Here is a 12,411-nt window from a genome sequence, read left to right as displayed (position 1 = left end):
GCCCACTGCGGACACACTGCAAACCCTTTTGGAACTCTCTACCTATTCGCTCGATGAATCAACATCTAGTCAATCGGGAGAAAGGTTGTTGGCGTCTCCATCTATCAACCATGAAGAGGGTACGGAGCCACTAGAGATTCACGTGGACCTGCCAGTCTCTCCATTATTCGTGTCTATGGATGAAAAAAAGACGCTTAAGAGCCAAGGAACTCACTGGTGTTGCACAGGAGCATATGACTTGAGAACTGCCATCTTTCCTCCCTAAACGTCTGGAACAGCATGACTAACGTCAAAGTAAGGTGGATTATGAGAGACAAAGATACTAGAGGGAACCACTCAGACTATACACGAGAGCGATCAAGGCAGGTGAACCCCTTAACCCGGTCCCTGAAACTGGAGAGTCTTAGATCGCAGCAATAGGCTCATACTGAACCGTAGAGTGGTTTTACAACCATTTCATTCTACACCGAATCTGCGCCAGCTACGATCATCTGATTTCCAACTCATTGAATTTCATGACGAGAAGCTTCTGGACTCTGTGTTCCTTCATATCAATTTACCAGTTAAAAATATGTTGCTGGATTCATCAGAAAGTTAGTTAACGCTGGGGTTTGACTTGACAAACGGAAATACTGGGAACAAAACTGTCAAACCAGTAAAATGGTGTACCAGAATTTAAAATCTCTTAGCAAGGACCTAACCAAACACCAGGGAGACAAGGGGTCAATTAGTACCAGGGTCGCCACCAATATATCTGGACCCCCTGGATTTGGGAAGGGTACCATCAGGCCCCAAGTTGAAAATAAATGTCACCTTTCAAACAAAATCTTCCTCCAGGCAACTGGGATGTGTCAAAGTGAACGAACCTTCGAAATTGTCCAGTCTCACCACATCAGACTGGTCTTGGTTGTGAAGTGCTTTAGCGGTTCAAAACTCTAGCAACCCAGTCAAAATCTACAGGAACAACGCTGGGAACTCAACACCGTTTTTTCAACTCCTCCACCTGTTAATTTGAAATTGGCCTCTTGGAATACCCAGGAGTTCTCCCATCTGTTAAAACCCAGTGATATAAACCTGGGGGATTATGATTTGATCTGTCTTCAAGAGACGTGGTTAAGGAAGACTCCAGTCCTGCTTTGAGATAACCACAAGCCTTGCTATTAAAGGGAGACTTAGATGTCAATCAGCAGGACTCCGTACAATTAAGACCAAAAGCCCCAATGTTAGCCCATCTACTGGGAAAGATGAAAGCATTGGCCAGCCAAGCATGTGCATTAAATAGAATGTTTGGGAGAATAGAAAATTGCCCAGTCCTACGTTTTTATAAAGCCAACGTTACATCGGCGGTGACCTATGGGGCTGAAGCCATGATGAACATTCCGGAAACCCTCTGGACCCGCCTTGAAGGGGATTTTTTGGAAGAAGGTCTTGGGTGTTCCACAATATACCCGGATGGCTATCCTTCGAAGAGAACTGGGCCTTACATCCCTCAAGTGTATAGATTGGAATAGACAAGCTCTCTGGAAAATGTTGCTCTTCCCAGAGACCAGCACCCCTGGAAATGTTACATGAGGAAATGATGATGTGGTATTATAACCAATCTTTGAGAGACTGCCGGATGAAAATGACAGCGTGCCAGGAAGAAATTGGAAGTTCTCAGGAGCAATTGGTGACTAACCCAACACGAGTAAAAGAAAAACAGAAATCTTATGACTGGATTCAAACTCTGGCCCTCGTGAATAGTAACCATTCTGCAGCCCATTTACCAGCAGAAGGGGGTAGGCTAAATACGTTTGTGGAAAATTCAAACAATTTCCAGACAAAAAGATTAGAGCCCAATTTTTGAGAGTTTATTTAAATATGTACTTAACGAAAGAAATTAGAGCAAATTGGGGTTGGTCATCAGAAAATCATTGCTGGTATTGTAAGGTTACCACTGAGATTGAATCCTTGTTTCATATTATCACAGCGTGTCCAGCCTTAAGAGATCTACACTCAGTTTTTTAGACGTCTTTTCAGATTTTACAATTTCACACTCTTCATCAATTCGGTGGAAATTGTTAATGCAAGGTCAGAAAACAAAAAATGTTTTTAATATTTAGTAGTTAATTTTCTTGCAGAAGTTCTCCTAGAGACAGGTTTTGTTAAAGATGTTTGATTTTATCATTAAGTTATGATAATTATTATTATCGTGAGTATTATTAGTATTATCATTTTCTTTCTTTTGTTCTTTCCTGTTTTATGATGAGTAGGTTGTTCCTGTTTTGCTAAAAAAAAAAAATGATGTTTCAATTTTAATGCAAGTAAATAAAAATAAAAGCTGCTTAAGTAATGCCTATAAACCTATGCTCAATTAAACTCAAATATTCTTGAAGGCTGATAAGCATGTGCAAATCAGGATTTGCAAACTACCAATCAGACAAGGAAAAATACTTTTGTTCAATACAGTGAACTAAAGTCTTTTTTCTGTGTATCCTCAATGCAATTGTGTTCAAACACTCTTTTATGCACCCCACTTAACTCTGCATGCATGCATGTCCGTGGCACACAGCAGCCTATATCAGGTACACCGTCTCCTTACAAATGGGATCACTCTGCACATTAGATTGCCAAAGTGTATTGCCTTTCCATTTCACTCCCGTAGAGTCATTTTCCTTTCTGCTTCAAAGAACGAACCCACAGGCAGAATAATAGATGGTGCCAACGCAAAAGGGTATTGTTGGATGCTAGTCATTGTCATTTGAGGTTTAATTACCAGGTCAGTGCTCATTAAGTTTATATATATATTTTTTAAAGGGACGGTTTCAGGACAAACCACTGGCTGGTGCCTTAGGCGAAGAATGAGTCTCAATCCAGCCCTCCCCTCCTGGAGCCAGCCCCCAAGCTTCACCTTCCACCCTGTCACCCAAGCAACTGCCCTGAACACCATCCAGGCCCTCAAACCCTTTAATTGCAAAGGAGACATTTGCCCTGCCAACATCAAAGATCTGCGGCCGCAGCCCCCCCCCCCCCCCCCATCACAGAATGTATCAACTCCACATTCAACTCTTGCGAAATACCGTTGGACCCGACAGAACCTACTAACTATAGACCTAGCTCTACAGTACCCTTCCTGATTTGTTGCGTACTTACAATGCCAGCAATTCCTCGAACAGCACGCACTCCTTGGTGTCAGGAAATCTGGTTTCCAGCTGAAACAGTACAGAAACGACCCTGATCGACCTAGAAAAGCAGCTTGTCAGTATCAGAGATGCTGGCAACCTTGCTATCCTACTCTTTTTAGACCTCTCCGCCACATTTGACCTTGTGGACCATGACCTCCTCTGTGAAAACCTCTTTGATCTTCCACTTCTTGCCCGAGGCAGTCCAATGGATGAAATCCCTCCTAAGTGACCGTACCTCCAGAGTCTTCATTGACAACCACTCAGCCGACCGCATTCCTGTACCTCTTGGTGTCCCGCAAGGCTCCTGCCTCTCCCAGACCTTCTACAAAGCCTATAAAAAACCACTCTGACATACTCGATACTCACGTTATCACCTAGCTAACTTTGCTGACGACATGCAAATTCTCATTCCCCTCTCCAGCAACCACACCATTGACTCCAACACCATTAACAAAGTCTTCTGCACCAGTCAGTCCTGGATGGCTACTCACAACCTTTGCCTCAATGATGAGAAGACTGCTACTCATTGTGGGCACCCCCGCTCGCCTTAAAACCCTAGATCCCCCCTACACTACCTTCACCATTGACGGCACTACCATTGCTGTCCTTAAACATACCAAAACCGTGTGGGTCTACTTTGATGCTGAACTAACCATGACAAGGCATGTTAATGACCTTGCATCTTCGACCTCCCACACAGCAAAACTTCTCATTAAGCAAACAGTCCCTCAGTCCTACCATCTGTCTCCCGCTCATAAGAGCCATCATCCTGAGCAAACTAGACTATTGCAATGCCCTACTCAAGGGCACATCCGCCTCCAATTTAGCTAAGTTACAGTTGCTCCAACACAATTATCTGCAACTCGCTGGGAAGTCCACTGGCTACCAATAAAAGCACAATGAAGCCCCCAAATACTTGAACTTCTACATCACAAGACAACAACACTGTCGCTCACTCCACTTTTCCAACCAGCTTACTCTTGCTGCCCCATGCTTTAAACTTGCCAGAGCAGGGGGGGGTGTGGGGGGAGTGAACTTCAGCACCATGGCCCGTGCCCTCTGGAACTCTCCCTCCACACTTAAAAAATGAGGCCCCCTACCCAGACTTGAAGAGACTTTTGAAAACCTGGTTATTCAATAAGTAAGACTAACATTTACGCATGAGCTGCACCCTACTTTGTTCTGACCATCGCATTACCATCTTATTGGTCTGCACATATCGTTACTCCGTCATTCCTTTGTACAAATTGATACCTGTGGGTCTGGGCTTTACTCAAATGTTAAAAATAAATGCTGCAAATGTAAAGTTTCACAGGAATATAGATACAAAACATTCACCTCTGGAATTTTAGGAGATAAAGTAAAAGCGATGGCTGCGGACTCTCAAAGTGGGAAAAACCATAGAACAAGTTATCATGCCATGCTCTTTCTAGAGAGGGGCGCCTGCTACCTTTTTTGTATTTATGTACGGAACTTGCGGTTGATCACCCTAAGTTACCTGGGAAAACCCAGACGTGGACCCCTTGCTCACTGTGCTCTTAGAGGCACAGCTCCACCACACTGAGGCCCAAAACGGCTGAAACACGTGTATTGGGTGGCTCTTGGTACTCTTGTTCAGAGGTGTGCCTGGCATTTCGGTGCTGGACTGCCCTTTTGGGCGGGACAAAGACTGATATGCAAATGGATATTCCTCCTTTGTGAAAAGTACAGTGAGATAAAATCGATGGCTGCGGACTCTCAAAGTGGGAATAAACCATAGAACAGGTTATCCGGCCATATTCTTTCTAGAGAGGGGCACCTGCTACCTTTTTTTGTCACTTTGTTTGTGATAAAGTAAAAAATAGAGATCTGATTCAGGATTTAAATATTTACTCGAGTTCGCAATGCGGTCAAAGTGGCAATAAAAATATACAAAATGTATTCCTCACCTTCCATTAACTCTCTCTGCTAAAAACCTCTCTGTGTAGAAGGAGGCCCAGGGGCCTAACTGTTCCAACCATAGGATCACCTCCTCAGGAGTCCATTTGGCAACTGGTTTGTGTACAAGAAGATCATGTTCAGACTCCCGGCTGCTCCAATGGTACACCAGCAAAACGACCTGAAAAACAGTAAGGATATTGAAATGACATTGAAAAGGATAGCAGGAGATATACAATGGCATTATTTGAATACTTTAATCTAATATACTGCTGTGCGAGAAGTTTTTTGGCACCATAGGTTCAGTGAGACCAAGCTATTTAGTTTACTTTTTTATTGTGTACCAGAAGTAAGGCTCAGGCATAATGGTGGCATGCTTGTGGGTAAAGACTTTTATTGATCAAAAGGGGTAAGGATAAAGGCCTCGCTATCCCTAACTCTAAGAGGGGTTTCCCAGCCTCAAAGAAAACTAGTGAAGATGTCAGGATGTCCAAAAGTAAAAGTCTGGCCCAGTCACACCCCAAAAGCCTACTTCTGTCCCTCACTCCATAAACTAACAAAATGTTGTAAGGTTAATCTTGCACCAACAAAATAGTGTTCATCAAAATCAATCAAAATGTTCTCGGCCAGTCTGGCCTTAAAGAAAGGACTCAAAAATAATGTTCAAGAAATAGTGTTCCAATACTAGGGGGTTGATCTTTTCCCCCTAGAGTTCAATAGTAATAAATGTATTTTAGTCTCTTCTCACAAAACACACAAGATCAGTAATAGAATATTTTTTTCTTTGCTTTCTTTTTTTTTAATGAATTTATTTCTTGAAATGTTCAAGTTGATAAAATCCATATCAAAGTAAGAACAAGCAAGTAAACAAAAAGGTATATCAATTACAAAACAGCGTAACAGTTGATGACACGAATGGCAAACCACTGCAGATCAACATGACTGACCATGCCACCCTCCTGTGCAAAGATAGTCAGCACAGCACTCCTACACCATCACACAGTTATCGATCACAGAAACACTGTCTACTCAGTCTGGAAATATTCAAGCAGATTACAGCCACCAACATAGCTAAGACATGTTGTGTAATGTCAGATTTCAGCAATTCTCCAAAAACTGGGTGTTTGGAGATAGGCTGTAAGTTCCAATGATGCGTGAATATGCAGCATACTTAATATCAGATGGTAGAGTAGCTTACTGATCCATTAAGCTGCTCTGATGGCTAGAAAACACCTTTGACAGTAAACCCAGATCACAGGAAGCCATAGGTTCAAATCATCTGTGTATACAAGATCCTATATACAAGTGGATATCTTAATAAGAAGAGTCTCATACGGGAGGGTAAGCACAAATGTTGCCATAAAATGATGCTAGTGCATCATTTTCAGGGGACAACATGTTAGAGTATTCTATGTTGCAGCAACAGTCCATAGATAAACTTTATAGGGTAAGCAGTAATAACATTGCGGCAGAAATGTCGCCTGTGCAAAAGAATTGCGGCGAAAATGCTATTTAACCTGGTAAAGCTGTACCCCGTTATTTTTTATTTGGTTCAATTGTAATACACTTTTACAATTTTTACATAAGTATACCGTTATACCATTTAAGGTGAGTGCGGGTTGTGGGGGTTGTCCCCCGCTTCCCTTAAATGGCATTTTTGCCACGATTTTAACACATGGAACCCTTTATAGCAGTCAATGAAAACCCATGTGCTGGCCAAGTAAGACATGTTGGGAATGACAATTCACAAGTAAAGGATGTACCCCTTTGTGCAGAGAACTGTAACAAACCAGAGCCATTGTAATGCTCGCTGGAAGGAGTTTCCAGCCACAATGCCAATGCCAGAGAGCATCTATCTTATGAACTCAAGTTTGGGAACGATATACAGTTAGAAAATCCACTCTTTTTCTGACCTGTACTTGAGCATCAGGAAATTGTTTCTCAATGGGAGATGATCTAAACACCAAATATGGAAGGCTATATTGGAACCACAAGAATGAGTAACAAGTCTGTCAAAGAAAGTTTGTAAGGGTCTTCAGAAAGGGATTTTGCATTAGATTTGACCAAAATCCATGTGAAAAGCACCTCAGTGAATTTTGTCCAAGGCCCAACCTGAATAAATAATGGGGACGATGTGCACAAGTTCCTTCGTGCATGACCAAGTGAATGAAGATAGTTACCACTGTAGGACTAATGGCTCCATCCATTGACTGTTCACATTTTCATATGAAGCAGAGGTTGACAAGCCACAATTTCTGACAATAGGTTACACAGGCCACATGACTAAGCTCAGATAGAAAGAACAGATCTGTCAAAAGATCAGTCAAGGAAAAATATGTGGTAGCATTTGTACTGAAGTTATCGAACACTACATTTTCTGTTACTGACAATGAACTACTACTGGTATTGTAGAGAATATGTTGTGGCAAACACCCGATTAAGATTTTAAAAGAGCCCACATCCAAAGACTGCTCCGGTTGCTCTTTTAAGAAGCCCACTGGACTAACACCAACTCATTATTTGATCTTGGGCTTGGAGAAAGGACCATGGTTTAGAGCTAGATGACATTGTAAAGGTCTTATTTTCAGTGTCAGTCTTTCAAGAGGAAGGACATTATGCAAAAAAGCCACAAGTCCTAGAAACTACTTTTACCATCACATCAAGGTAGAAGACTGATTCAGAAAATACAGAAGAACATTTTCATTAATCTTAAGTCTTGAGCAGGAAAGGTCTGCCTTATACCTTGTACTTCAGGATTGCTCCAATAAATGATATTCTCTGCATTGGGGTGAAAACTGATCACGATTGGTTTACAATTCAGTTGAGTTGTTGCACCCCTTTTAGGAAATTAAGAGGTTGATGAGAGAAATGGAGTTCAAAACAGTCAAGAGTCCAGTTACCAGTAAATGCATGCCCCTTGCAGGCTGCATTTGAATTCTGTATGATCCAAGTCTATAGCAAAGCAAAGAAGGAACCTGCGTTGAACCACAACTGGGAAGTTAAATCCGCATCTTGAAGCTACACAAAGCATATACACACACACGAAAACGTCTACAAAATAGGAGGCAATGTTACCATGTGAAAAAACTCCACAATTAGTAATGGGTCGAGCCCAAAGTTAGCCTTAGTGCTCAATTTTTAAAACTAGGAAATAGCACTAATCAACTGAGTGCCCTTTTCCAGGACCCTTTTAATGCTAGGAGCCCATAGAGGTGAAACTGATGGCTCTTGGGTAAGAACAAGATACATCCTTCAGGGCACATTATTTGCACTCGCCACTAGCCATTGGCTAGAGATAATTGACTATTGGCAAGTAGAATATGGTGTGCAGTCTCTTCAGAAGTGAAGTGGCAAGTGACTTTTTATGGCTGGCTATTAGCTTTAAACTTGAAAATGTTATCCCCGATACCTTGATATTTATAACCTTTTGGATACAGGGTTATCACAGTTAATAGAACAAAACTCTGCTGCTCAGGAGGCAATGAATGTTCCTTGAAAACTAGAGCAATATACACCCCAGTTCTGGCATGTTTTGAGCATTGGATGCTGCATGTTTGGATTTTGCACAGTACCTTCGCTTTTTAGTGCTACCCATCAGAATTTTCCATATGATGCGACTTAATGTTTAGAAACGTTGAAAAATTGACTTGTCATGAATCCTATGGATCCCTCACTAAATCCCTGTCTAAAGTCTCCAAGGTGGTCAGCGAAAGGCAGACTCTACATTATTCTGACCTTGTGCTCTGCGGGAGGATCATCTGGGAGGAGAAAAGGCTCAGGGAGGTGAGAGGAATCAGTGGGCTGAGACACAGTATTAACCTTCCTCCAAGGAAGAGATATAACCACTGGCAAAATACATAATTGCTTGTTGCCACAATTTTATTTTTTTTTATTTGGAAGGCGCCGTAGCCCGCAGGCATCAGGGCACAGAAACATCAAAACAGATGATAGGCAGGACAGGACGGCAGGAGGAATAGACATGGTGGCTCAGTTAAACAGAACAGTCTTCAGTTTCCAATGAAACATGTTGCATTACTTCAAAGGTCAGATCCAAGGGGAGGGCGTTCCAGACTTTAGCAGCCACAACAGGGAAGGAACTACCTAAGCTGTTGGCAAGATTGAATTTAGGGTTTTTTAACCAGTGCTAAGGCCGATGAGCGCAATATTCTTAGGGGCTCATGAGGAGAGACGAGCTCTTTGATGTATGATGGGTGAGCGCCTTGGGGGACAAGTGAAGCCGTTTCGAATTCTAGGCGTACAGTGATAGGAAGCCAATGGAGATCTCTACGGCTAGCCGAGATCCGATCTTTTAGATTTCCTTTTTACAATGCGGACAGTATGGTTCCGAATCACTTGTAAACCTGGATATTATTCTTATGGGCACCAATCAGGAGCACATTTCCATAGCCCAGTCTGGATAGAATAACTGCCCGGGCCACAGAAGAGCAGTTGGATTCGGACAGGAAGAGGCAGAAGTTCCTCAGTAGCCCTTAGGTATAAAGTACAATTTTTCACGCCCTGATTAAAGTGTGCGCCTCAGCGCTAAGCAAAGAGTCCAGGTAAAAACCTAGAGTCTTCACACTAGACCGAGATGGAGCATCCATGAATATGGAAAGACTATTGTATAGGGGTCAAGCTTGGATCTAGAATGTGCAGTACCAAATATCAGTATCTTTGTTTTATTGGCGTTGACACATCCAATTGGCGTTAATCCAGGCTTAGATACGACCGTAGACTGTTTGAAGTAGGATTTGCATCGTGCTGGTAATGTCCTGCGAGTTCAACAACCAACTGGGTGTTGGTGAAAAACACCTTTAGCTTGTCTAGAAGGTCACAAAAAGGTTAAATGTACAGATTAAATAGCAGGGGTGACATGCACGCTCCACGAGGCACCCCACAAGAGATATAAAAGGTGAAGCAAGCATTGCCCCAACATACTTTAGAAGATAGATTTGAGAGGAAACATTGAATCCATTTGGAGGGGTCAGAGGTGCTAAGATCAATGTTTTCTAAGGTTAGCAGTAGCAGATCATGGTCTAGGGCTAGGTGGTCATATGCGGCCGATAGGTCCAATAGGACCAACATGCTGGTGTGACCTATGTCAGTGATTTTCAACATACAAGTTTGAAGATACAAGAGTGCCATAATGGGGCCGGAAGCCAGACTGCCTGGGGTGATGGATATCATTTTTCAACGAAGGCTTGAAGTTGGGAGGTGGAGCATTTGTCTAGTATTTTTTAGAAGAAAATGGCAATGTGTGATGGGGCACAGGTTGTTAGGATTTTTAGAGAGTCTAGGCCGGGTTTCTTGATCAGTAGGGTAATGGTGGCCTTTTAAATGGAATCAGGGACCGGATTGTTAGCAAATGATGAGCTAACTAGTCGGACAAAGAAAAGTGCAAAGATTTCTTTATGATCCAACATGAGGCTGGGCGGATGCCGTTTTCCGTGCATTGGGAAGGGCATAGAGAGGACAGTGTTCATGTCTGAGACTGATGGAAGAAAAAGTGAATTTGCAATTGTTACCTTCAGTGTCTGTAGCACAACGGCAGAAGGCATTTGCAACTCTTTAAGGGATTCAATCTTAATTCAAGAGCGTGCATATTCCACTTTAGCTTGAAAAGCACAATTCATTTCGAGATACTCTTGGTCAGTTGAACAATGGGCATGGAAAGAATACTAGGTTTCTCTAAAGATTTAACAATATCGAATAGTTTTTGGGTATTATTACTAGCCTCTGATCAGCTTATTGTCGAAGTTCTTTTTCGTATCATAGATAGCTAACCTATACGCTTTGTCAAGAGTCTTCCATAGTGCTTTTTCTTCTTCGGTGGGGCATTTTAGCCACTTTGACTCAGCTTGTCTTTTCCCTGTTTTCATTAGGTTTAAATCTTGGCTATACCAATTGTTATGCAAGGCGTTGTCTTACTGCTTTATTCTGATACGGGCTACTTTATCCAGCATAGTGTGCATCGTTGAGTAAAGTAATTGATTAATGTGTTAGGGGGCGGGGGGCCTTCCAAGTCTGAGGTTTTGGACATGATAACAAACCATCTTCTAGATCCTTCACTGACTTTTTTTAAAGTTACATTTTTTTTAACCATTTTCACAGGGTTCTTACTTTTAGAAGGTGGATTTTGGGTAAGTATGTCAAAAGCAACGAAGCAATGGTCAGAGCAGATGCAAGGAAGGGTATCCACAATGTTAACTGTGAGGTTCCTAGCTACTACTTAGTCAGGGGTATGCCTTTTATTATGGGTAGGTGTGTCATTGAGTACAAAATAATTGTAACAGGGTGGAGCAGTTGGGGCCATGTAGTCCTTTGAGAATTTGAACAAAGTCATCCTCAAAGTTAAAACTGTATATAGGGGGTGATACAAGCACAAAGTTCATGTAACTTTTCTCCGTAGGTGTCATTTTAATGTACAGAATTTCACAGTTAGTGCAGGAACAGTTTCAAGTGATCTTTAGCGATAATGGATATCCCTACCCCAGGGCGTAGGGTGCTGTTCCGGCAGATTGTGGTGTAGCCTGCAAGTGAGATTATTAGGCCACTAGATTCGCTAGTCCATGTCTCAGGAAGACACAAAATGTCTAAGTCTTTTTCCATAATGTATCAAATGTTAGCTAGATGTTTAGGAAGAGGGCGTGTATTTAGTAGTAGTTAACATTTTAGTTTAGTTGCAGCTTGCTTTTTGATGTTAGGTGGCTTCCAAGAGAGAGTAACAACTGTTCCACTTGCGTGGCTACGAGAGCCATGTAGGAGGACGCGTTCTGGAGGAGCTCCCGAGATCCTACAACGATCCGGGCAAATATGTGCGGTACGACGGATCACTGACCACCGACGATACACATGCTGGTGTGTGAAGGTGTTGGCCACACACTGTGAACCTCTGGAGAGTACAGGATTAACGGCGACGGAGATCGGTGACTACGAGTTAAAAGACGCCGCGAACAAAGGGCGACTCAAAATGGCCGACCAGGGCCTGGGACAGGAATAGAAGCGAGCTGCACGGTGGCCCAGCTGTGAAGGTGCACTGTACACACACTTGCTACTTGAGCAGCCGATTGATTCACTGAGCCATGTCGAGTAGGCCGGTGCGACCGAAGGTGAAACAGCCTACCTTAGACGACTTCACTAGAACGTCTCCGAGCCAGGACACTACCAAAAGTAAGGATGCGCTGGCTGTGAGTAGCGCGACGTCTTCGTGCACCAACCAAGAAATCCTGGCGGCGATTGTGGAACTGAGGGCGGCCTGGGAATCAAAGCTGGAACTGGCCGTCACTGAACTAAAGACTGCGCTGGACCGCAAGGTTGGAGAGGTCCAAGA

At 42.8% G+C, this 12,411-nt stretch overlaps 1 protein-coding gene across 5 annotated transcripts in view; it reads right to left on the bottom strand.

The window, feature by feature from the left end:
* Positions 1-12,411, bottom strand: part of BFAR (bifunctional apoptosis regulator) — a 799,780-nt gene that overhangs the window by 353,289 nt on the left and 434,080 nt on the right. For all 5 annotated transcript variants that reach the window (XM_069647786.1, XM_069647783.1, XM_069647787.1 and 2 more), the window contains one exon: positions 5,093-5,262. In XM_069647786.1, the coding sequence (XP_069503887.1) occupies positions 5,093-5,262 (170 nt within the window). The remainder of the gene's footprint in view (positions 1-5,092; positions 5,263-12,411) is intronic.

The sequence above is a fragment of the Ambystoma mexicanum genome, chromosome 2q (assembly GCF_040938575.1).
Source record: "Ambystoma mexicanum isolate Mex_15411 chromosome 2q, UKY_AmexF1_1, whole genome shotgun sequence".
Taxonomy (NCBI): Eukaryota; Metazoa; Chordata; class Amphibia; order Caudata; family Ambystomatidae; genus Ambystoma; species Ambystoma mexicanum.
The sequence above is the reverse complement of the archived record's forward strand: the minus strand, read 5'-3'. Positions and strand labels throughout refer to the sequence as shown.